The sequence below is a fragment of the Chenopodium quinoa genome, unplaced genomic scaffold (genome assembly GCF_001683475.1).
Source record: "Chenopodium quinoa cultivar QQ74 unplaced genomic scaffold, ASM168347v1, whole genome shotgun sequence".
Lineage (NCBI taxonomy): Eukaryota > Viridiplantae > Streptophyta > Magnoliopsida > Caryophyllales > Amaranthaceae > Chenopodium > Chenopodium quinoa.
The window spans coordinates 86,635-113,345 of record NW_018743783.1 but is presented as its reverse complement, the minus strand read 5'-3'; the positions used below and the strand labels follow the sequence as shown (position 1 = coordinate 113,345).

Genomic DNA, 26,711 nt, shown 5'->3' with positions numbered 1-26,711 from the left:
AAATTATTATTGTGAAGCATGGTGGGCTGTTAAACTGTTAAAATAATTTATTGAGATGTATAAGTAGTAGAGTTGTGATAACTAGTACCGTTAAAAGTCATTAATCGAATAAACAAGTGAACATTAGTTAGTATCATATAAAGGATTAGTTGGTATCAAAAGAAAAATCAATTAAGAGTTCGTTGGTATCAAAAGAAATACCAATTAAGAGTTCATTGGTATCAAAGGAAATACCAATAAGGAGTTTGTTGGTACCAAAGAAGAATACCAATTAAGCTTGCTTTGGTTATATTGGTATACCAACGACATTAAAAATAATACCAACCTAAAAACGCCAAAAGTGTCGGTTAGGTAGAGTCCAAGAGGACCCTACTTAGTAGAGGATGAGAAATCCTCATTCTAACCTAGAGGAGGTAGTAACGGCTCTCGGTGAGCCTATACTTTTGTAACTCACAATTATTAAAAAAAAAAATAGGAAAGGTACAAGGTAGAGAGAGAAAGGAAGAGTGAAAAAGTTGTTGTGGGTCCCACTTTTTTTTTTTGCAAGCATGTATCCACGTGCAAAAGAGACAAAAAATAATATAAACCATTATCACTAAGAGTGTACTCCATGTTTTGTACCATTGGACCTCTAGTGGAATTTTTTAAGTACCATTATAAATGTATTTTGTATCATTGATAGTGTATTTTGTACCACTAAAACTTTAGTGGTATTATTTGGCAGCCCAGTGAAACGTCTCTAAAAGTGCAGCAAAATGATTTTTTAACTCTTGTGAGACGCCTTTTAAGCGTCTCACCGTGAGTCATTTAAAACGCTTCTAACCGACGTGTTCTTCATTGAATTCGACCATTCAGGGTGCAGTTTTTGTTGTTGCTGTCCAATGAGGAATGCCACGTGTATGTTCGTTAACTTTTGGTATTGCTGTGTCAAAGGGGCATGGTTGAATGGATATAAATGATAATACTACGTAGGAAGTAAGTTCCTATGGGAAATTATAATGCATGGGAAATTACTTCTTTTACGGAGTATAAATTTCATAGGGATAACACATGTGTTTAGTTGTCACGTGGGAATTTGTAGATCATAGGAATTGTGATTGATTAAGGATGGGTGAACGTAAATAAACTTTCATGTTTTGTGAGAAATAGTAATTCCCATGAATTGTAACTTCCTCTATTTTTGTTTTTTTTTTAATGTCAACCAAACAAGATGGCCAAAAATTCATGGGAATTTTGAGTAGAGCTGACAATCTCTTACACGACACTACATGAACATGAAGTTACTGAGAGAAAACACAACCCTTTTTGATAAAGTGGTCAAATTATGTGGTAATTATATCCTACATTTTACATAGTTTTTAATAGATTTTGAGAATAACGCGAAATTGACACGAGACCAAACACGTAAACAACACGACTTTTTGCCAGCTCTAGATTTAATAATTATGGATGCTTAACGTGTCATACAAATTGTATAATTTTTCTTCATTTTTATTTTTTGACATGAGCTTAATTTATGAAATAAAGAATTACAAACTACGAAGTAAGCTTTACTAGCTCCAACGTTACAAAGAGTACAAATAAAACTTAAGAACAACATCCTTACACTAAAATGCCGACTTGAAAATCCAAGTATTTCCCTTCGAATATGTTGTAGGACATACCATAACTTTGTTGGCTTTAGATCTCCATTCCCGTTGAGCTTGGGAAAAGAACGAAAGAGCAAATAACACCCAGTTGTTGGTATACATTAACTCAAGCTCAAAAAACATAAACAATCTTTAATAGTAGGTAAAACGGATAGAAACATAAGATGACCAAGCCTTAACAATACAAGTTGAGTTACTCAATACACTTGGTTTCCTTTACATGAATGTTATTTTATAAAAAATAACTAAGGATATCACTGGACTTGTGGGAGAACATTTTTTCTATTTTTTTTTTACACAAAACGACGGAAATATATTAGTACAAATTTTTACCTACACCCCTATGTAGGTAGCTCTATCTGGACCCCCTTCTATTATAATGACATCATCGTATAATTTTCGGAATCTGATTCATATATAAAATGTTCATTTTTATATATATAAATGTTCAATTTTGTATCATTAAATGTTCAATTTTATAACATTAAATGTTTAATCTTGTTAATACGACGTGGTATATTCTAATTAATATATTTTTTTCATTTTTAGTTTTGATAGTTTTTCTTATTAATTTGTCTTATTATTTAGTTAAATTAATAGGCTTTGTTTGAAAAAAATATCTTTCAATGTAGAATAAAATCAATTAATTACAATTATAATTGTTATAAAATTAAAGAGAAAGGGAAGAAAGTTGAGGAGAGAATATATCTATATTCTTATTATTGAATGATATGGGAGTACATATATATATGTATATATGTATATATATATATACATATATATATGTATATACATATTTATATAGCTATATATATATATATATATATATATATATATACACATATATGATACAATTAGGGTTTCCTTATAGAATAATAAATCTAATATCTAGAATATCCTAGAATAATCATAGGGGTATAATGGGCATCCACTAAATACATATATTATATAACACTCCCCCTTGGATGACCATTATCGAATAGTGTGCCTCGTTAAAACCTTAATAGGAAAAACCCTGTGGGATAAAAAACCTAGTGAAGGAAAAAGAGTACAACACTTTCGTGATACGCCTTTTGATGTTGCCTCATTAAAAACCTTACTAAGAAAACCCAATATGGGGCAAAAATATGGTTAAGGAAAAAAGAGTGCAACGCATATTTTCTCCCCCTGATGAATGCATAGCTTGAGATCTTCCAAGTCATCTGACGCCTTCGGGTAACTTGCACAATGCACTTGTAGTAGGATAACAAACATTCCGATTTTTAATAGCTGATCCTAATTGAACTTGATCTTCAAATCTTCAATATGAGAGACATCTTCATTTCTTCATACTTGTGAAAATAATACAAACATGTGTTCCATTTACCAATCTTATATATTTGATATTTGTGTTTCAAGTTGCCATAACCATTAACTTATGCCTTCTTCTGGAGGTCATATAGAGTAGCTATATATTGATAATCAAATATTGATCATAATCTATGGCAACTTATAATATCATCAACATCATTGTACAATCTTATAAATTATTAGTAATATAATGTAAGTAATCATATAGCTTGCTCGTGATTCTTCTGGATCATAAGAAGTTTATTCTCACTATAAGATTGCAACACAAAATATCTCATTGTTATTTTTTTTTAGACATTTTGTAATAGTGTTCTCTAATGAATACAAAATCTAATTAACTTTTACATACTTAAACTTCAGGTTGAGATGTCAATAATTTAGTTATCATTACTCTTCGGGAGTTTGAAAATAACTTCAACACTATGATATTCAAAATATAAAAACTGAAGGGCTAGATATTTGAATAAATCGTATATAAGTTCTTCGAGAACTTCTGAAGCATGATTCATAACATGTTATTAAATCGTCATCATATAGAATTTAATCATAACTATAAGCGCATCTGAGTATAAATTTCTTCTTGTAAGCCTTCATCATAATTGTAAACTCGTCATACCATATTTTACACAAACATTCACATATACCACGATTATTGTATGAAATCTAGAATATGTAATATGAAATGTATAATTCATGACATATATGGATGATGCAATTGAACAAACTATGCATAATGAATTATGCATTTAATGACTTCCTACACATGCAATAAATGATAATTTACCTATGACTCAACATGCACATAAAAGACTCAAAATGCAAAACACTGTACAGTGTGGATTTTAGAAATCAATATTTTTGCTTGGTCTTCTGGTCCATGACAAACTTATGATCATCATCATTTACATTTCGTTGGACTTCTAGTCCATGATAAGCTTTGATTGTTATTAATGTGTCGACATCAAGGTGGACAATAATTTTAGATCCCTTATTTTAAGTCCACCCCTTCTGCATATGCATAATAACCATCGGTTCCATCACATACCGGTATCATAATATAATTTGAGATTCAATTTTCACTTGCATGCTACTTTACAATGATATCTGAATACATTTTTCATTGGTACCATCATAACTTTTCTTACATCATAGGTCATCTATTATAATAATTCAGATATCTACACAACTTCAAGGGTATTTCATATACCCGATATTAATATACTATTACACTATTAAAAGTGTCAACTGCACAATCTTGCCATATATCACATCTTTATTTTGGAATCGATTATACAATCTACACTTCAGGTGTAGTGATTCAAGTATATATAATTGGTATGCTTTATCTCAATGTATACACATGATATGACCAAAATGTATCTCTGTATGCTTCTAGAAGGGTCATAACGGTATACAAATCAAATCATACATGTGCAACATATCTTGATAACATATGGACGAAAGTTGGCTTGAAAACATTTTAAATTACCATTATATATATAGGGAACATCAGTTTAATTAATTTCTTTCCAACTTACTCCAATTCTCCCCCTAAGTTAGTAAAATATCTCATATATAGGGGCATCACAATTCTTCACCAACTTAGTATACAAATTTGCAATAAAATTCATTTCATGGGAGGATCATAATCAACACAATTTATCTCTTAGAAGAATTATATTAAACAAGATTTTATCTCTTCTAGAAAGCAATTTTAAAGAAAAATCTCTTCATTAACTATACATTGCATAACGCATATGAATTTATTATTAAATCTTTCATAATTTGTTCTCTTCAGGAGATCAATAATTCAATATCAATTAGGAGACATATGTTGTGCAGCTGAATTTCCTTCTTTTCCTATTTCTTATGTGCTGACATACAATAGCCCCAATCAATAGAATTGTTATACAAATATAAACTTGATTGTAATTTTACTAGGTGATGATCTTTTGGATCACTAGAAACCTTGACAATATGATACTAATTAAATATGATACTAATTAAATATTCAGAATTTCCACATACAACTTGTATTTGGTGAGCTTCTGGTCACGAACATGTGACAACATATTAATTATTCTGGTGAACTTCTAGTCACCTATTACTCTTTCGTATGAAAATTTATTCAAAACGAATATATTATCTCTTGAAATTTTCTTCAACACAAATCATTAAAAATCACAATCCAAATATAGCTCAATCTCAATGTTATGTCTTGCTATTCATTTCATATATCTGACATTGAGAGAGCGTCAGCACATTATTTCTTTCATATCAAATGAAACTTCAAGTTTCCATAATGGGTATTTATTGAACCCAAATGACCTATTTAATTATCACATCCAATCACCTTTTCAAATGTAAATTCTGGTCAGTTTTCCAACACTAGTGATCACTTTACTAGATATATTTATGCATGGCCATGAATATGATGTGATATAAGAATACTAACATATATTTTTTTTTTCTACACTTGGCAAGACAATCAACTAATATTTGATCCAATAGTAACTCATACTCGATCTGTTGGAGTATTAAGTATAATATTGATACATGCTAACCTTGTTGGACATGCATTTCATACTCTTCTGGAGTCTTAGTATAATCATGGAACATATGAATTTCTCTAAAAGTGATTTTTTTTTTCTAGAAATTGAATGGGATGTATCACTTCCTCAAATTTGTCATTGTCAATAGTTGCTCCTTTTTTTTTCAAAGATATTGAACTATCTTTAGAACCTATTGATCATCACGCTTCAGGCGTGATATAGGTTCATCGGCAATTGGCTTGGTGTTGTCCTTCTGGGACATCAACTTTAATCGGAGCATTTACAATTGGTATATGATCAATGACATTTATTTATATCCATCTTCAAGATGGTATCATTTCACAATAATATTTAATTAACATGTGGCCACTCTATTAAATAAGTCGTCTATATTTAAGCTAATGTATATATGAAACTGACCATTAATATATTTTATTATTCATGTGTAAGTACATAAAATAATCGAATAACTACTATCTCCCCCTAATGCTTGCAATATGGGGTATAATGTTCGCCCAACAATCTTTAAATCTCTTGCACATTTTAAGTCATAAATTCTTTTAGTAATGCATGCATGTATCAAGCAGAGTAAAATTATTCATATAAAACTCTTGTTCCTCTTGCCCAATTATGGAATCTTCATATAAAAAATGTGGGCATATATGACGATACATTTTCAATTGAGTTTCTCACAATATAATGATATGTTCAACCTCTTATTAAACTCATAAAATTATTTATTTTCTAAAATGAATATTATTTACTCATGTTTGCAATCCTTATGAACTATTACATGAATTATAATCATCATGCAAACATTTTCTTTTTAATCATATAAATTCTCATTCACTTCTGGAAATAATGAGTAAATAAGTTATTTATCAACACTCATCTAGGATTCATTATCTTTAATATCCATCCAAATGAAAAAATATATTAACTACTAAAAAAAAACTTTTGTATATTCTTTCCCTTCATATAATTAGTCTCGTAAATGATAGAAAAACAAATCAACATACTTTAGAAACTATTGGACATTTATAGGTCATTTTGATCCTTCTAAAATATAAGAAACTTCAAGCCTATACAATTGCTCGAGTACTTCATGTTCAATTTATTATCATAGTATCAAAATATTTATCAAACTAAAATAAAATTTATACTGATTAAATATTATATACTCCCTCCGTTTCTAAATAATGTTCTACCCATATCAGTTTAGCACGCATGCCAATGCACGTTTTATTTTGATAATATCTTTAATTATACATTAGCAAAAATTATAAAAATTAGATATTCTTGTACCCCACATGACTATATTTTGACTTATATATTAATAGATATTTAGAAGATTCTCTCATTGCATGTTTGTCAATAGTGTTATAAATATATACCTTCTTATTTTATGGTTAAGGCTATGCTATATCACAGTATGTATAATATAAGTTGCATATTCAATAAAATCTTCATTCATAAGCAACTATAATCACATGGCCACTATTTCACTAATATCAAACGAACATGTTTGTTACTGTTAGCAACTACGTGCCAACTTATTTCGTTAATTACTCTAAACTGAGAAATACACTTTAATAAAGCAAGCCCTCGTTATAAACAATCATCTCTACCATGTAACAAATCGACTGCTATATTTCATGTATTGTCATGTAAATTCAGCACAAAATAAGTAAATATTTTTTTTTTGAAATTTAATATTCACACATAAACAAATCTAATACTTGTATCAAATATTGAACTAATGAACTTTATATAGATCATAAGCAAACACTTTAATTCTCTCATTCCTAAAATACTCTCAATCAAGTCAAGTCAAAACATTGACAACAATTCTACCTTTATGATCAAAACTTAAATCAAGGAAATCATAGAATCGCAAAACCAAATTAATCTTTTCATAAGTTGATTAATTATGGATCTATAATAAGATTTAAGAGAATAGGATAGAAAGATAAAGTAGATAGAAAAGTATATATTTTGATTACTTTATTTAGAGAAGTATCACATGTATTTATAAACATAGTGCAAACCGTAAGTAGCAATAACAGAAGCTGCAATATAGGTGGAAAAAAAATATTGGAAGTTATTGTTAAGGTGTGCTAACCACTTTGACCACAAATTAAGTATTTACAAAAACTAATTAGAAATACAATTACATGTTTATGTGCTAATATTAACATAAATAAGTAAAAGAAATTAAACAATTGATCATTCAACGATGCCATCAATTATGAAAAATTATCAAATACGAGTATCAATGAGATCAAGATTATGACATGATTTGAAAGACACCAAAATAAATAAATAAATATTGTTGTTTATATGAGGCTGAAGGCAGGTGAATTGGAATAATACAAAACTATTTTAATCTTAAACATCGAGTCAATTAAATATAGTATATGAAATTAATTGTGTTTGACTATATAATATGCTCAGGAAAAATATATAAAACAAAACAAAACAACAAACATAAATAGATTATGATGTGGAGCAAAACAAAACAACAAACATAAGTAGATATGAGGAGGCTTAATGGTCATTAACTCATTATTATGCAATTTCAATGGATGAATATCATTGTCCGTATATAATATCGCTTAAAGCAGATCGAAGATTATTAACATTGTAGATATTATCAATCAAGAAATTATTTAAAACAATTTAATTGAAGAACTTATAAATCATATGTGGAACTTTGACTATGAGAACTAACTCTCTAGGTGATCCACTCAATCGATTAACGCTATATCATCTAATTTTGATTGTGGCTTATGTACAAAAAGTGCATATATAACTACTACTATGACTTTAACATATCGTCAAAAGGGATATAAGCGTACCTTTTGGCAACATCTATATTTGCGGTATCAATCAAATGAATCCGTCGTATTGAGTTTTATGGTTGCTTTGATATTGCTAATATTGAGACTATCAAGTTCCCTTGATAATTTGCTCGGTTGGCTAGATCTGGTGCTAATAACGTGTTATAAAATTAAAGAGAAAGGGAAGAAAGTTGAGGAGAGAATAGATCTATATTTTTACTGAATGATATGGGAGTATATATATATATATATATATATATATATATATATATATATATATATATATATATATATATATATATATATATGTATGTATACACACACACAATTAGGTTTTCTTGTAGAATAATAAATCTAATATCTAGAATATCCTAGAATAATCATAGAGGTATAATGGGCATCCACTAAATACATATATTATGTAACAATAATATCATTTTAAATCAATATATAGTCATTGTTTCTTAAGCATTAAAAAGAACTCTTTTAACTTTTCAAATGTACACATGCTTAAGTTTAAAAACAATAAAAAAAAAGTGAAAATCTTAAACTTAAAAAGTATACATATCATATTTATGTGCCTTACAAAATGATTATTGTCTTTCAATCTATACATTTATTATAAATAAAAAGTATATAGAATCATCGTCCTTGTCATACAGTTATACCCTTTTTACTCTTATGATACTTTTGTGTTTTCCTTTAACTTATACATATCTTTTCCTCAATATATACATAATTGTCTTCACCTTTTTTTTTTATTTCATTATCCTATGTAATAAGAGATCAAAGTATTGTAAAGAAAGATGTTAGGAACAATCAAAATATACTATAAATAAAACAGGATAATTAAATAAACATTTAGAAAAACAAAGATGAACACATTGCCAGAAAATGAACATAGTTCAATATGATAATGAACAATTATTACAATTTATATGAACATCTTTCAACATAAAAATGAACATCTACCAAAAGTCCAATGAAAATCTTCAATACGAGAACGAACAATTTATTAATAACAAACAAGTATTAAAATTTTTAACAAATATATCTCTGTTAATATGAGAATGAATAAGTATAAAATGAATATGCTTAGATATAAAAATTAATATTGTATTAAATTGCAAATGAACATTTTTCAATATGAGAATGAACATTTTTCAATATGAGAATGAACATGTAATGCAACGAAAATGAACACGTATCAAATTTAAAGAATATATATTAAGAAAATGATCGTAAATGAACATGAATTCTATCTAAAACGAACATGTACAATAGATAGATTAAAATTTACTAGCCAAAATTAGTCATATAAAAGTTTTTAGTGACAAAATAAGTAATAATAAATGATTATTGATGGTTCAATTTCATAAATCTAATTGATAATTTGTCTTTAATTTTAGTTATTATAATTTGAATATTTTTTTTTGCCAATTATAATTGGAATATTAATTCTTCTACAAATGAACATAAGTCTCTAAAATGAACATTTATGATAGATAAAATGTACTAGCCAAAATTCACCGAATAACAATTTTAATTTTAATTAAATTATGTTATAATTATGAAAAATTCTTATAACATAATTTAATAGTTATAATAAGAATCACTTCCATTAAAACTATGAGAAATCACAAACTCTAATTGAAATTTCTTATTTCATCTATGAAGATTTTAATGATAATCTATTAATATGTGAATGAACATATACTAATATATAAATGAATATTTACTAAAATGAAAATGAACATTTATAAGAAAATAAAAAAAATTCCACGACGAACTAAATTTACATTTCTATGATCCTACTAAATAGCTCAAATTGTCCATTATATTAAGGCAATTGAACTATATTTTTAATTTTTTTTGTCCAGTAATTTTACAAGCTAATAACACACACCACAAGTTCAATCAACTTGAAATAGATAATACCAAACATCATTCTACTATAATCATAAGAAATCATTATTAGATAAAAATTATAAGAATAATGAACTACTATTACTGAAATTTAATAGTATATGTAGAGAGAATAACTAGAAAAACAAGGCAAAAAGTTAGGATTTTACAACTTTTTCTTCTTCAAAAAATAAACAAAAATAACTTACAATTTGATTTTTGACCTTTCTTTTGATGAAATTTCCTAGATTTGTTCATCTTTTAAATCTAATATTTTAATTGAAATCTAAGCGAATTTTGATTTTTTTTTAAGAGAAATTTGAGAGATTTTAGTAGTTTAAGAGAGAGAAAGTGGAGTGAAAAGTGGGTACAATTTTGAGGAGAGAGAAAATGTAGTAGTAGGTACAATTTTGAGGAGAGAGAAAATGTGAGTAAATTTTTTTGTTCAAGGCAGCAGTAGAAGACATTAATTCCCATAATGCTAATCTTTTATTGTCTTTTATTCTTAACTGCAGGCAGCAGCTGGAGCTTCTCCATGAAGTCACCATCAACTATGGAGAGCGGGGAAAGAACAAAGTGGCTGACATCCTTGCTAAGCATGCTAGAGGAGATCAATTCCAAATGTATCAGATTTGTAGTTTAGAAACTCCTCCAAATGTCTGTATTAATGCTCTACAACATGACTTAGCTTCTTTTGAACACCAAACTAATAGCCATGGCTATATTTTGGGATCGCCTACGGGCATCCAACCTGAGTCTGAAACTCTACTACTCTAACCTAATCTATTCCCCGTTTTTTCTTCAAAAAAATATTTTGTTCAACAAGATAGTAGTTACATGAAAAGGTAGGGAAGGGGGGTGTAGGTAGTACTACTAACTATAGTGGGGTGTAGGTAATAACAATTTCCTAAAAGGCCTTAAACATTTTTACAACAGTCCAAAGTAGCGAGCTTCTAGTACTAATACAAGCCTAAAATGTAGTACCAGGAGACAAAAGCCTAAGAATAAACCAGGACAAAAGGAAACGAGAACCACCAGGCCCACCAAGTTGCTAAAAGCACTTAAGCCCTATGTTGCATGGATACCGACACGGACACGATACGGACACGGGAAAACGGCAATCCTAAGATAGGGACACGACTACGGCGTATAACAAGGCATATAATATATCAAAAAAAACAAGAATTTGACAACCTATTCAATAAAACACTAAATAATTAGCCTCAAAACACACAATATTGTTAGAACAAGTAAATAAATAAAGTGTACAAACATAGTCGCATACATATCAAGAAACCATCAAACCAAATACATGTCTTAATAATAGTTTTACAAATCATAAATAAAATAAACATAAGTACTAATATTTTCATTCTTCACCATCACCAAGTATCATCAAAAATCATATTTTCCATCTCGGGTTCATCAAGTGAGAGCTCGGCCATCTCTACAATACCAACATCTCCTAGGTTGTCATGCTCATCTCCACCCACATCCTACAACTTAGATCTCCCCTTGGTGTATTCTTCACTTCTCCTAGAAAGTAATCGAAGGTTGTTATGAATGTATACCAAGTCTTGAGCACGTTTAGGAGTAAGCTTATTTCTAGTGCAAGAATGAAAAACTTATAGGTGCTCCAATTCCTTTCACTACAAGAAGAGGAAGAAGGTTGACCTAATAGCTTATAAGCCAAACCTTGAAGCATAGGCACTTGGGAACCATAAGTTGCCCACCAATTTTTATCATCCATCAAAGCCATATCATGCATACAATCAATGTTGAGAAAGATCCTCTCTGATTTTTGTGAAAATATTGCAAATTCCGTGTTGATCTTGAATCTTTCATCGGGACTTTGGAAAAGCCTTCGAAAGCATTGTAATCTTTGTGTGGAAATTTCATTGTCGGCATTTGGAGCAACTCGTCCCGAGACCTCATTAAGCCATTTTTCCGTGTAAAATCTTTAACAACAAAATAAGATTAGCCATAAGAAATTAAATAAAAAACAAGGAAAAATAAATAAAGATGAATTAAATAAGTAAAACTTTACTTGGATTCAAAGAATGTGCTAATGAATGGGTGGAGTACTACCCTTACTCCAACGACTACTAAGAATCCCTTTAACTACGTTAAAGAAGGTAGATTCTTCATAATCTAGTTTACCCTCTTTCTTGAAGATGGCATCTTTCACCTTTTGAACCATAATTTCCCATCTTTCATAAACCAAATGCAAGAAAAATTTGTCGGTGTCACAAAGCCTAATCATATCATAGATTGGGCATGTGAAATCAAGAATGTAATCAACTTTTTCCCACCATATTTCATCCAAAATCTTTTCCCTTACATGTGAGGCTTGCCCGCGTTGATCATCCTTGTATAAGGACCAATTCTCACTAATAACCATTGATTGAAGTGATGTTTTAAGGAGTTTAAACCTTTTAAGCATGCACACAATTGAAGCAAAACGAGTATTGCCAATGCAAAGTAGTTTTAATGGAGAAAACTTATTGAACATTGAAAGCCTCATCGAATGATTCATTATGTAATTTTTAATGAACAAGGCATCTGCATGAACTTCTATTATCCAATGACATTCATCATATACTTCAACATTATTCAACACATTCTTAGCTGCACAAATGCTTGTCATTGCAAGATTAAGTGTATGAACAACACATGGTGTCCAATATATATAAGGATACCTACCCTCAGCCAATTCCTCTGCAGCCTTACAATTACTTGCATTATCTGTGATTATTTGAACAACATTTTGATCTCCAATTTCATCAATCACCTCACTTAATAAGGTAGCAATGAAATCTATGTCCTTAATCTCACCCGAGCAATCAATAGCTTTCATAAACATAGGACCCGTTTCAGAAGCAATCATAATGTTAATCAAAGGCCTTCTTTGTGGATCACTCCACCCATCACTAACAATGCTAACACCTTTTGTTTTCCATGCGGCTTTAATAGGTTGTAATAACCTATCCACATTTTCTGTCTCTTTACAAAGCAAAGTTGTTCTAAGTTTGTTGTATCCAGGAGGCTTATAACCAGAGAGATTAGAATTGGCAGCAATTGTATATGAACTAACATAGTAAGGGTTTCTAGCAAGATTAAAAGGCAACCCCCCTGTGTAAAACATCCTAGCAATTTCAGAATCCAATTTGTCAAGAGATTTCATATTAAAAGCATCGGGAATTGTATTGTTTGATTTCCTCTTCTTTACATTATCAGCTGAACCTAGTCTCACTGATGTAGCTTTAGTTGATGTGTGAGAAGATATGCGTTCATTTGAAAAAGGTGGAACTTTTGGTAACAAAGATTTTTTATAATCCTCGGATTCACGATGAAGCTTTCTTAGTTTAGCAAGGTCATCAATTTTCACTTTATTACAAGTTTGAATCCCTTTCCCTTGTTCACCTAGCAAATGAGCTTTCACTCTAGTGTATGAACCATTTTTAACTTCGCCGCAAAAGTTACATTTTCAATTATAATTTCCTCCACCACCCAATATTCTATCACCCTTAACAACAAACTTCCACAAAGGGTAGGGGTCTTTCATAGACTCAAATGAATTACTACTACCACTGACATTGCATGAAGCAGAGGAACTAGAAGACATTCCTGACAATATCAGCAAGACAACAATACAATTTCAGTTCTTCATGATCATATCAAATGCATTAAAGTTTAATTAAATGAGTCCAACAAGTCCAGCAACTAGCCAATTATACAGTATACATCAAAGTATCAAAAATCAAATTTTCAGTTGTTCATTCCCAAATTACATTACAGTATACAGGATGTATACATGAAGGATCAATTATGTACACTTGTTCCTGATTCTAATCAAATTAAAGTTAAATAAATTGAATGTATACATGAAGGAGCAATTAAATTTCAGAAAATTAATTGAATTTTAAAAAAAAAAAACAAAGTAGAGAACCATACCTGGTGGCTGATGACGGACGACGGGCGACAATGAGACTGTGGGTGGTGACTGAGGACGAACAATGTCGGTCACGAGCGACGACGAAGTTAGCAGGCGAGCGGCGACGAACGGACGAAGAAAGTTCTGAGTTGTGAATCACTGAGTCCTTGTGACTAGCGACGGTGAGAGAAGACGAGCACAAGCAGCAGGTGACGAGTGACGGACGACGGTGATAAGTAACCGGCGACGGTGAAGCGACAGCTAACGGGCTGAGTGGCTGTGTGGTTGTCGCTGGGTATTTCTTAGGGAGTTAGGGTTTCAATTTTTGTGAGAATGTGATAGAGAATGAAGGAAGCTGGGCTTGAAAAGGATTTGTGCGTGTCCATTACAAAACGGACCGTGTCTGGGGAGATACGGTCCGTGTCCGTGCATCAGAATTTTTTTTAAAAAAACGGACACGGTTTTCTGCGTGTCGGACACGTGTCACCGCGTGTCCGTATCCGACACGCGTGTCGACTCGGACACGCCTGCCAAGTGGCGTGTCCGTGCAACCTAGCTTAAGCCTACTACTTAGTACATTTTTTTTTATTTTTTTTTGACACAATACTACTTAGTACTTGGTACTTAACTACTTATACGATTATACACAAACTATTAACATTAAACTAAGAGCATGACATTTTCGAATATATTACTCCCTCTGTTTTTTTTTTTTGTTTTTTTTTATTTAAATTGAGTGGTAAATTTGCTGAGACGTAATTTAACCATTAATATCTGTAATTGGTTATTAGCAAAAATTGTAACAAACTTAAATTATGAAAATAAATATTGTGACTAATCTAATGATATATTATATATTAACATTTATTTATTTATTTTATAATAATAAAAAAATTAAGTCAAACATGATATGTGAATGGTATAAAAGTCAAAGTGATGTATACTCTGAAAGGACTTCTTTCTTGTTTCTTTACACGAATAAGTTCTGTGTTTTTATACAGATTATGCTGTGAAATAATTTTTACAGGTTATGCTAGCAATATGTATACTCTGAAAGGACTTCTATCTTGCTTCTTCACACGGTTCATTCAGATTGATTCATTGACATTTTCTAGAGTTAGAAGTAATGTCTGTTAACTTACTTAGCATTAGCTGTTTATAGTGATAATTGATATAATCAGTGTATGGCTGTTACTTAGCAAATAGACCAGCTTTTTAGGATAAAAAGCCATAGAAAATGCAAAATCCGTTTTTTTTTTTATATTACGTGAGGCCCAACCCACGTAGAATGAAAATTCTAAGGTGATCAAATAAGTTTTGATCACCCTAAGCTATTTTAGGTGGCACACTATACACCATTAAAAAAAATGTGGGCCCTCTGTTTTTTTTTAGCAAAAATCATTTAAATGATTTTAGAAAATGTTTTAAAATCTTTTTAAAAATAGAAATTAATCAGAAAAAAAATAAAAAATTTCTGGAAAAAAATGAACGAAATCCCAGCCACCACCGACGCCGGCAACCACCAACCAGCTTTCTCCACCCACCGCCGGCGATCGAATCTCTTCCCCAGCCAACCCACCACCCCCCTCTGCCGGCGTCGACCTACCACCGCCCTTTCCCTGCTTTCCGCCATCTCCGGCGATCCCCAAAACCTTCTCTAAAAGCAAAACCGGCCCCACCCTCTCCCACCGCCGGCATGGTGAACATCAGATCGGCTTTCCCCTTACCCCGACACCGCCGGCGACCCGCCTAAACCCTAATTATAACCCGAAACCCACGACCATGGAACCCTGCGATGGGGAAGGTGTTGTTCTTCTCAGGCCTGCGACGGGCTGCGATGAACGCCCTGCCGGCAGGGGAAGGTGGGGCTGATCGCCAGTGGGAATTCGCAGTCGGTGGAGTTGGTTGTGCGGTGGTGATGATGGTGTTGGTGGTGGTTTATTTTTAATTATTAATTAAATTGTAAAATTCTAATCATAGTTAAAGATTTAATTAACCTTTTTTGTTTTTTTTAACCTTAAATAATTAATATCATCACCTTGTTGAGCAAACTAATGACTATCATTACTAATACTCCGTACTTAATATCTTTTTACCACAACTAATATTATTACTAGGGGTTTTAATCGAGTTGTGTAATTCGAGAACAACTCGGTCAATGCTCCGTAAAAACTCGACTCAAGTGGAGCAAGCTATAACTTGACTCGATAAGCTCGTGAGTAGCTTGATAATTATTGTTATTAATTATGAAAATAAAATATCATAGTTAAAAAATAATTTGGTACCTCTTTAGAGAAAAGTTAAGGAAAATTAATGAAATATTATTGTACAAAGTAGGCAATATGATTAAAATTGAACAAGTGATACAATGTAATGGGGAGAGTGGAGAGAAATATGTGTGAGAGATTTGCTCAAATCATATTGAAAATAAAATAAAATAAAGAGTATCAATTAAAAGTGGTTATCAAAAGAAAAATTATGTCAAACTTTTACTAAAGTCCTCACTAACATTAATGATACTTTATAAACTTTTTTAAAGCAACTAATATTATCACTAGAGGTGAAATAATGTAATAAGAAGATGAGATAGAAAAATGATGGATATTAACATCTAAAATTGGTTAACAAAGCTTTTGGGATAGATATATATCAACTTAATTTAATAATTTTATAAATTTTATTGTATAGGTACCTCTATAGAGAGAAGCTATTACTTATGTTCACAACTAACACATTTTAAATTAATGTGAAATTAATTAAATGGTGATGAAATATTTTTGTATAAGGTAGACAAGAATGATTAAGATTGAATAAATGAAACAATGTAATGGGATAAAGGAGGAAGAAAAAACTATTCATATGGAGTAATTTTGTGTTGAGTAAAATGTACCACATTGAAAATAAATAGAAAGTATTGACACAGAGAGGTTATAAAAAGAGAAACTTAGCCTCTCTTTCAGTAGTAAGAATAACTTAGCTTTTACTTAAGGCTTGGGTTAGTCAAGCATTGGGCCCAAGTTTGTTTGGGCTTTAACTTTATGACATTATATAGCTTTTTTATTTAACCTATATATCAAGTTACGAAAAAAAATCCAGTTTTTTTGGTAATTACCAAGATTGAGGATGGACATTACTGAAACCCAGTTTTCTTGGTAATTACCAAGATTGTGGTTGAACATTACTAAAACTCAGTGTTCTTAGTCTAAACCCGATTCCAGTTGCCTATACTCGAGCTAATTATTATGAGTTTTGTTAATTAGTTTTGTTATTGTTATTTATTTTTATTTATATGAAGAGAGTTGATATTGTTATTATTATTATTAGTATATTTTTTTTACATGAGCTTAATTAATATGGATATTACCTTTCAAAATTCATTAGCAAAGCTTTTGGGATAACTAATCAACTTAAATTTAAATTATTTATCAAAATTTTATACATTTTATTGTTTAGGGAATGATTTTGTAATAACAATTGTAATTATATATTAATACTTTACCCTATAATTGTAATTAGTGACTAACATTAATGATACTTTATAATTTTTTTTTGAAGCAACTAATATTATTACTAGGAGTGTTAATCGAGTTGAGCAACTCGAGGTCAACTCCGACAACACTTGGTCAAAACTCGACTTGAGTTGTCTCGACTCAAACTGTTAACCTTAACGAGAATGAGTTAAGCAAGTTATAACTCGACTCAATAAGTTCGTGAATAGCTTGGTAATTTTATTATTAATTATGAAAATCAAAAATCATATAAATTAATTTTGTATTTCCGTAGAGAGAATTTATCAATTAGTACTTATGTCCATGGATAATACATACCTAAACCCAGTTTTTTAGGTAATTACCAAGATTATGGTTAGTTGGACATTACCTAAACCCAGTTTTCTTGATAATTTCCAAGATTGTGGATGGACATTACCTAAACCCGATTTTCTTGATAATTACCAAGATTGTGGCTGAACTTTACCCAAACCCAGTTTTCTTGGTCTAAACCCGACTCTAGTTGCCTATACTCGAGCTAAGCATGCTATAACTCGGCTTGATAAGCTCATGAGTAGTTCAATAATATTTTTATTTAATTGCGAAAAATAAAATATCCTTGTTAATTTTTTTTTATTGGTATCAGTATTGGTATAACTAATTTTTTATTGGTATTAGTATTGCTCAACTCATGCTCGTTAAGGTTAACAGTTTGAGTCGAGACAACTCAAGTCGAGTTTTGACCAAGCGTTGTCCAAGTCGACTTCGAGTTGCTCAACTCGATTAACATCTCTAGTGATAATATTAGCTGTTTTACAAAAAAATTTAAGTATCATTAATGTTAGTCATTAATTACAATTCTAGAGTAAAGTATTAACATATAATTACATAGCCATTATCTAAACAATAAAATGTATAAATTATGATAAAAATATTAAATTAAATTTGATTAGTTATCTCAAAAGTTTTGGTAATATTGGTTGCGGAGTATTATTATACTTATTATTATTGTTCTTGTTATTGTTATTATTGTTGTTATTACTATTATTACTATTAGTGTCATTATTATTATGATTATTGTTGTTGTTATTAATAATATTATTATTAAATTCTTCTCATATTATTATTATTATTATTATAATTATTCTGCTCATAGCAAATCAATGTTTATAAATATATACTAATTAACTTGAGCAAATTGAGATGGATTTGGACAAAACTCAACTTGAGTTGTCTCGTTTTAAACTCGTAACCTTGATGAGCACGAGTTCCCTAAGATATAAGTAACTCACCTTAATAATTATTTTTACCAAACTAATGAATATCATTACTAACACTTAATATCATTAGTTTTTTTGTTACAAATACATCACGGTCAAAGCATTCTCCCAATGACATTTTCAAATAACATTATACAGAGTATATATCATTTTTGTTACAAATACATCACGGTCAAAGCATTCTCCCAATGACATTTTAATTCATGCTTAAAACTTTTATTCAGCGCATTAGATCCTAGGATTTAATTTTATCAAGTACATAATGCCCCCTTCACACCATTTTTTTAAGGAAAATTTCATGACAATAATCCGACCTTTAGCCCATTCTTTTTAAATAATCCGACCTTTGGGGGTCTTTAATTTTTATTGGTCCCATTTGACCAGAAACCGGTTAAAGAGGTAAATTTTTTTTTTTGTTTTAAAATACACGTGTCACTACATAATTGGTAAAAAAAAAAAAAAAAAAAAAAATTAAAAAACACAAATAATTCAGCCACCACCATCCCTTGGCAGCCACTCCCTTGGCAGCCCACCACCATCCCCACCACCACCCAAACCACCACCCCCACCACCAACCAGCCACCTACTCCATTTTCCCTTCCCCTGGCAGCAACCCCCACCACCGACTAAGCCACCAAAATCGTTGATCCTATCAAGGTCAACCACAAAAACCACCCCAGCCATAACCTTCCACCAGCTAGCCTACTCCCATCGTCAACCACCACCACGAAAACCGCCTTACTCCAGAACCACCACCCAAACCCCAGAACCACCATCCCCCTATGCCGGTTTGCCCCCTCTCCTGCGCGTCGATTTCCTCCCCCCCCCCCACGCCGGTGACGCGACCCACCCTCCCACCGCACTCCTTCAATTCCCTCCTTTATCGAACTCCCCCATCATCGCATCTCCTTAAATGGTCGAACTCCCTTAAACCACCTCCATCACTCCCGAATACCTCCAAACACCCCTCCCCCACCATCAAAAACCCTAACCGCTAGGGTTTCTAGGTGGGGGGGAAGGGCGGCTTGAGGTTTATGGGCGTGGAGGAGGGGTTTATGTGGTGGCTGTGTGGGGGGATGGGAGGGGGTTACGGGGAAGGGGTAGCGATTTTGGCGGTGGGGAGAGGGAGGAAGTGGTTTTGTAGGTGGGGCTGAGAAGGGAAGTGGCTGCCAGGGGCTGTTGCCAGGGATGGGGGGTTGGTTTAATTTTTTTTTTTTGACCAATCACAGGCCGCCACGTGTCATATAACCTGTTATAACAGATTACATGACCGATTGGGACCAATAAAAGTTAAAGACCCCCAAAGGTCGGATTATTAAATAATAATCGAAAGGTCGGATTATTAAAAAGAATGGGCTAAAGGTCGGATTATTGTCATGAATTTTTCTTTTTCTTTTTATAATTATTCTTCTTGTTATTGCTATTATTATTAAGTATTAATGAGCAAAACAACGTTTATATATTGGCATGCCATAAGTTGAGTAAACAATCAATGTTCATAAATATATACTAATTGAATTGAGCAAATCGAGATTGATTTGGTCTAAACTCGACTTGAGTTGTCTCGTCTCAAACTCGTAACCTTAATGAGTACGAGTTGAGCAAGTTATAACTCAACTAATAAAATCAATGTTTAAGTGTTTCGACTCGAGCTGTCTACACTTGAGTTGAGCAAGCTATAAATCGGCTTGATAAGCTCGTGAGTAACTAGTGACCCGTTAGATAGAGCATGGTTAAAGGCTGAGATTGATTTCTAGTTCTTATTATTCACTTTGGTTCTCACTATTGACTAAAATTAATATTACTTTATAAATTTTTGTAAGCAATAAAGATTATCACTAGGGATGTTAATCCAATTTAGCAACCACCTTCATAATTTTTTTTATTATTATGAAAATAAAATATCAATAGTTAAAAAATAATTTGGTACCTCCTTTATGAAAAGTTAGAACTTATGTCTATCACTCACCCCATTTTAAGTTTAAAGGCAAATTAATACAATGATGATAAAATATTATTGTAAAAAGTAGACAATATTGATTAAAATTGAACAAATGAAATAATGTAATTAAAAGAGGATGAAGAAAGATATGTGAGAAAGAGCTAGCATAAAGTACTTTTGTTAAGAAAAAAGATTTGCTTAAGTTTAACTTTGAAAAGTAAATGAATAGTATTAATTAAGAGGGATTATCCCTTCAAAAAAAAAATAAAAAATTAGAGGGGTTGCTAAAAAGAAAAACTAATTAGCAGGATGTTGTGGTATTTCCGCAACATAATATTTATCACCTTAGTGCTCTTTCTTTCTTTCTTTCTTTTGGTTTCCAGTTTAGGATTTTCCAGTAATTATAGTATCTAATCAAAGCATATTATAAGCTCGTGTATGCTATTATGTATGCTGATGAACCCCTAAAATACATGTAAGGTGGTCCATGAAAGTATATAGAAGATTCATTATGAATATTATTTTTGATAGTATCGTATAATTGTTTTTTTTTTTTTTTTTTTTTTTTTTTTTTTTTGATCCAGAAGAGGAATAAATCCATTAGAAAAAGAAAAGAACACAAAAAACAGTAACGAAGAACAACCCAGCAAAATAAAACAAAGAACAAACTGACGTCTTACCAAGATGTCCCACATTGAAAAAAAAAGAGGAATATTAAGATGGAGAGGTTATAAAAGGGACATTAAGCCTCTCTTACAAAAACACAAATAATTTGGGCCCCTTTTTGAGGCTTAGTTTATTTTAATATTGGCTCTACTCAATAATATTGGGCCCACATTTATTTGGGCTAAAACTTCACTTTATTTAGCCTTTTTAGTTTACCCTAATGTCAAATTACGTATACAATCGCTCCTTTTCACCGCTTTCCGCTGTCTCTATTTCACCCGTCTCCATTAAGGCTTGAGTTATTCAAACATTGGCTATATTTAATAAGTTTGGGCCCAAGTTTGTTTGGGCTTGAACTTTATGACATTATCTAGCCCTTTTTTTTTTTTTTTTTTTTTTATTTAGCTTTATATAAAGTAACGAAAAAAAACTTAGTCTTCTTAGTAATTACCATGATTGTGGTTGGACATTACTTGAACCTAGTTTTCTTGGTAATTACCAAGATTGTGATTGGATATTACCTAAACCCATTTTTTTAATAAGAGAGTGGTTATTGTTATTATTAATTATTAATATAAATAATTATCGAGCTACTCATGAGCTTATCGAGTCAAGTTATAGCTTGCTCCACTTGAGTCTAGGCAACTCAAGTCGAGTTTTGACGGAGCATTGACCGAGTTGTTCTCGACTTACACAACTCGATTAAAACCCCTAGTAATAATATCAGTTGTGGTAAAAAGATATTAATTATTAGTAATGATAGTCATTAGTTTGCTCAACGAGGTGATGATAGTAATGATAGTCATTACTAATGATATTAAGTGTTATTAATGGTAAAAAAATTAGCGAGATGAGTTACTTTTAGCTTGCTAAACTCGTGCTCATAAAGGTTACGAGTTTGAAACGAGATAACTCTAGTTGAGTTTTGACCAAATCGATCTCGATTTGCTCAAGTTAATTAGTATATATTTATAAACATTGATTTTCTCAATAATAATAATAATAATTAAAATTAATGAAATAATAATAATAATAATAATAATAATAATAATAATAATAATAATAATAATAATAATAATAGATTCTATTAGGGGTGATTAGGGTAGGGTAAGCTTCCGTTTTCCAGGCTACTTCAGGCGTCTTTCCAACAGGTTTCAAGCGGCTTACCGGATTTCAGGTTGTGCGAGTTCAGGTCAGGTGGGTTTTTGGTTTTTACTTGGGCGAAATTTAGGGGGTTTCGGGTTTTTACTTAGGCGAAATTCAGGGGGTTTCGAGGCGCAATTTCCCAGCGTGTTTCAGGTGCTGTTTCAAGTGGCTTTCCGACGTGTTTCAGGCAACATTCCGGCGTCCTATGGCAGTGATTTTGCGATATTTTCAAGCTCGTAAGTCATATTTCTGGTGGTTTTGCAATATATTCAGCGATAATCATTTTTCGGCGATCAGCTGTCGGTGTCCACCATTTCTGTCGGTGATCAATTCTGGTGATCACTATTACTGTCGGTGATTACTATTTCTATCGGTGTTCAATATCTGGTGAGCTATTTTTCGGTATTCATTTTCCAAAGTTTTCTGTTCGGGTGTTCAACTGTGCTGCAATTTTGGTGAGCAATTTTGAGTTCTGTTTTGGTGCATTTGTGGGTTTGTGGTGTAGTTTTGTGGGTTTGTGGTGTAGCGTCTATTTGTACCTTCTATTTTTGGTGCAATTCTTGGTGGTTTTGTATAGGTTTTTTGTTGGTGTTTCAAGGTGCTTATGGCTGTGGTTTTTGGTTGTGGTGGTGGTGAAGCTATGTCCGCGAGGTTTCATTGTCCCTTTGTGGGTTTTAGTGGTTGTCAAGATGGGGGGTGGGAATGGCCTTACTATAAGTTCTTTGATCAAGCATCTTTGTGATCGTCATTGTTGTATCGGTGCGCGGGATATCACTCGGCATTCTCTTACTTCTAATTTGGCTGTTTATACTAAGGCTGAAGTTAGTTTTTTGCGTATGGGGATTTGGCTGTGTGGGGTTTGCTTCAAAACGCATACGCTTCGAACTAAGTGTCGTCATAGTCCGAGTGAGATTGTGTCACCCCCGGATGAAGGAGATGGTATTGTTCGTTTTGTGCTTCATGGTTTCTCCAAGCCGCAAGCTCCCTCCTCTCCGGCTTAGCTTGGGCACATAGGTGGTTTGGTGCAAGATCAACATTGTGTTTTTGATGTGGCTCTTCTTGACTGTTTGTTCTCCAAGGGGTTTCAAACTGTGAAGTCTATACCTCCCAAGTGTCGTCTGGGGTTTTCTTGGGTTCTCAAAGGTGCCCTTTATAAGGTGATCTCTAGGCCTGATGACATTTCTAGTTGGGTCTCTTTGTTGGTGTTACCTCTTTGCACCCTTAAAACATTTTGCCCGCGGAGCAGCTCTGAGTCTAGGTCTTCGGTAAAACGTCGGCATCAAGACGAGTGTATTTCCCGTGCTATTTGTTCTTGGAGTGCACCAGGTGGTAATTTACAGCTTGTGAGGGATACTTTGGCAGAGGATTCTCCTACTTTTTCAGTGGTTGGTGATGAGGATCTTGATTTGGAGGATTGTAATGTCAGGCAGTGTCGTAGGAAGATTTGTGGCGGCCATTACACTGCTGCAGTCCAGGTTCTTTCTTCTTCAGGCGTTGCTCCTTATAATGACGCCACTCTCGCGAGTTTACAATCTAAACACCCTGCTTCTCCACCTCCATCCTTTCCTGATATACCTGATGACCTTCATCTCGTTACTACTTCTGATGTTGTTTTGGATCGGATTAGGATTTTCCTCGTGGCACATCTTGTGGTAGGGATGGTTTATGTGCTCGGCACCATATGGATTGCTTGAGTGGTACTGCTGTGGCTGTATCAGATGAGTTAGTAGGATCTATTTCCGGGGTGGTTAATCTAGCTCTTTCTAGCTGGAAAATGTCCTTTGGAACTAGGAGAGTATATTGCTAGTGCTCCTCTTACACCACTTGTCAAGCCTGGTGGTGGTATTCGTCCTATAGCTGTGGGTACTGTGTGGCGGCGTCTGGTTTCGAAGGTCAGTGCTGTTATGGTTGGGCAGTCTTTAGAAAGTTATTTTGATGGTCTCCAATTTGGTGTTGGGGTTTCTCGGGTGGTGAGGCGATTCTTCATGTTGTGAATCGGTTGATTGAGGATCGTGGTTCTGATGTTGGTCTTTCTATGTTGTTGGTGGATTTTCAAAATGCCTTCAATCTAGTTGATCATCCAGTCATGTTACGTGAAATTCGTCGTCGTTGTCCGGGTCTTTCGCGATGTGTTGAATTCTGCTATTCTAATCCAGCTAGGTTGTATTATGGGGACCACACCTTATGGTCGTCTCAGGGGGTGCAGCAGGGTGATCCCCTTGGTCTTCTTCTTTTTGCTTTAGTTTTAAAACCCCTGGTGTGTAAAATCAGAGACACTTTTGATGTATGTCTTCAGGCCTGGTATTTGGATGACGACACTGTTATTGGTGACACGTTGGTGGTGGGAAAGGTTCTGCGGTTGATTATGGAAGAAGGGCCTGATTTTGGGTTACATCTTAACGTGGAAAAAACTGAAGTTTTCTGGCCTATAGAAGACCCTCGAAGCAAGCTTGTGGGTGTCTTTCCACCTAATATTGCTCGACCTTTGCGTGGTGTTAAGTTGCTTGGTGGTCCTGCTAGTTCCGATACGGTTTTAGTGGTGAGCTTGTGATGCAGAGGGTGACCAAGACCATTGCGCTTATGGATAAGGTTGCTATGCTTGATGATCCTTAGTGTGAGCTGTTGTTACTTAGGGCTTGTAACGGGGTTTCTAAACTCTACTTTGCATTGCGTACTTGTCCCCCTAATGCTTTTGAGACGGCACAACGCACTTTCGACGGGGCTCTTCGATCTTCCTTGGAGCGTATTGTTATTGCTTCGGGGCCTGGGTTTGGCGATTGGTAATGGCAGCTTGCCACCTTACCATTTGCGTTTGGAGGGCTCGGGGTATATTCCGCAGGTGATGTTCGTCATTATGCTTTTTTTCTTCTCGGTTACAGTCTGCCGGGTTGCAGACAAAGCTTTTACGACATGCTGGCATTGTTGGTCTTGGACGAGCCTTTGAAGAAGCGTTGAGTCTGTTTAATGGAATAGTGGAGTCTGACATTATGAGTAATCCTAGTGAAGTCGCTGCCCCTAAACTCATGAAGAAATTGACAGATATATATTTCACAAAGGTTACCGCTTCTGCAGAATCCACCTTTTCTTTGTCTCATCGGCAATCAACATTGTGGAAATCGCAGCAGGGAGATCACACCTCTGCTTGGCTTCAGGCAGTCCCTATTTCGGGGTTGGGTCCGACGATGAACCCAAAGACCTACCGATATGTGTTGTGCTACCAGATGGGTGTTCCTTTGTTCTCTATCTCAACGCCATGCTCTGCTTGTTCTCGGGTTTTTGCTGGGGGTATTTTCGGTGATCACGCGGTGTCGTGTGCTGGTATTGTGGGTATTAAACATCGGTATAATGCTGTCCGGGGTACCCTTGTTAATATCTGCTACAGATCTGGGATTTCAGCAAGAAAGGAGGTTGACATAGGGTTGTCTGGAGGGAATGACGGGGCCCTCAGACCTGTTGATGTGTTACTTTATTCCCGGGATCGTGGTCGCGATGTTTGTGTGGACTTAACAGGGTCTTCTCCTTTGACACAGACAAGGCTATCTGACTTTGTTCCTAGACAGGTTGTGTTGATGCGGCTCATCGGAAGCGGGTGAAGTATGAAGCTAGTTGTCGGCTGATTGGATATGGTTTCATTCCCTTCTCCTTTTCTTCGCTTGGGGAATTAGAAAAGGAGGTTGTTGCGTTGCTGAAGCGCATTTAGAGGTTCTCGACGACGCAAGACATTGGGGCTCGTGCTGCAGCTTATATTTTCACTAGGGTAGGCTTTGCTATAGCTAGAGGAGTGGGGGCCCAGATTGTATCTCGGCTTCCCACTTATTTATTGTAGGTTGTATGACTTTGTGTTACTTTATTCTTGGGATCGTGGTCGCGATGTTTGTGTTGACTTGACAGGGTCTTCTCCTTTGACACAGTCTGGGTTATCTGGTTTTGTTCCTGGACGGGTTGTGACTGATGCAGCT

At 33.3% G+C, this 26,711-nt stretch overlaps 1 protein-coding gene across 1 annotated transcript; it reads right to left on the bottom strand.

Annotated features, from left to right (window-relative positions):
* Positions 1-12,361: 12,361 nt before the first annotated feature.
* LOC110684870 lies at positions 12,362-19,682 on the bottom strand. Its single transcript, XM_021861309.1, has 3 exons — positions 19,532-19,682; positions 13,822-13,923; positions 12,362-13,719 (listed from the first exon to the last, which is right to left on the bottom strand). Exons 1-3 carry the CDS (start codon positions 19,680-19,682, stop codon positions 12,362-12,364), a joined length of 1,611 nt encoding a protein of 536 aa, XP_021717001.1.
* Between the last annotated feature and the right edge of the window lie 7,029 nt (positions 19,683-26,711).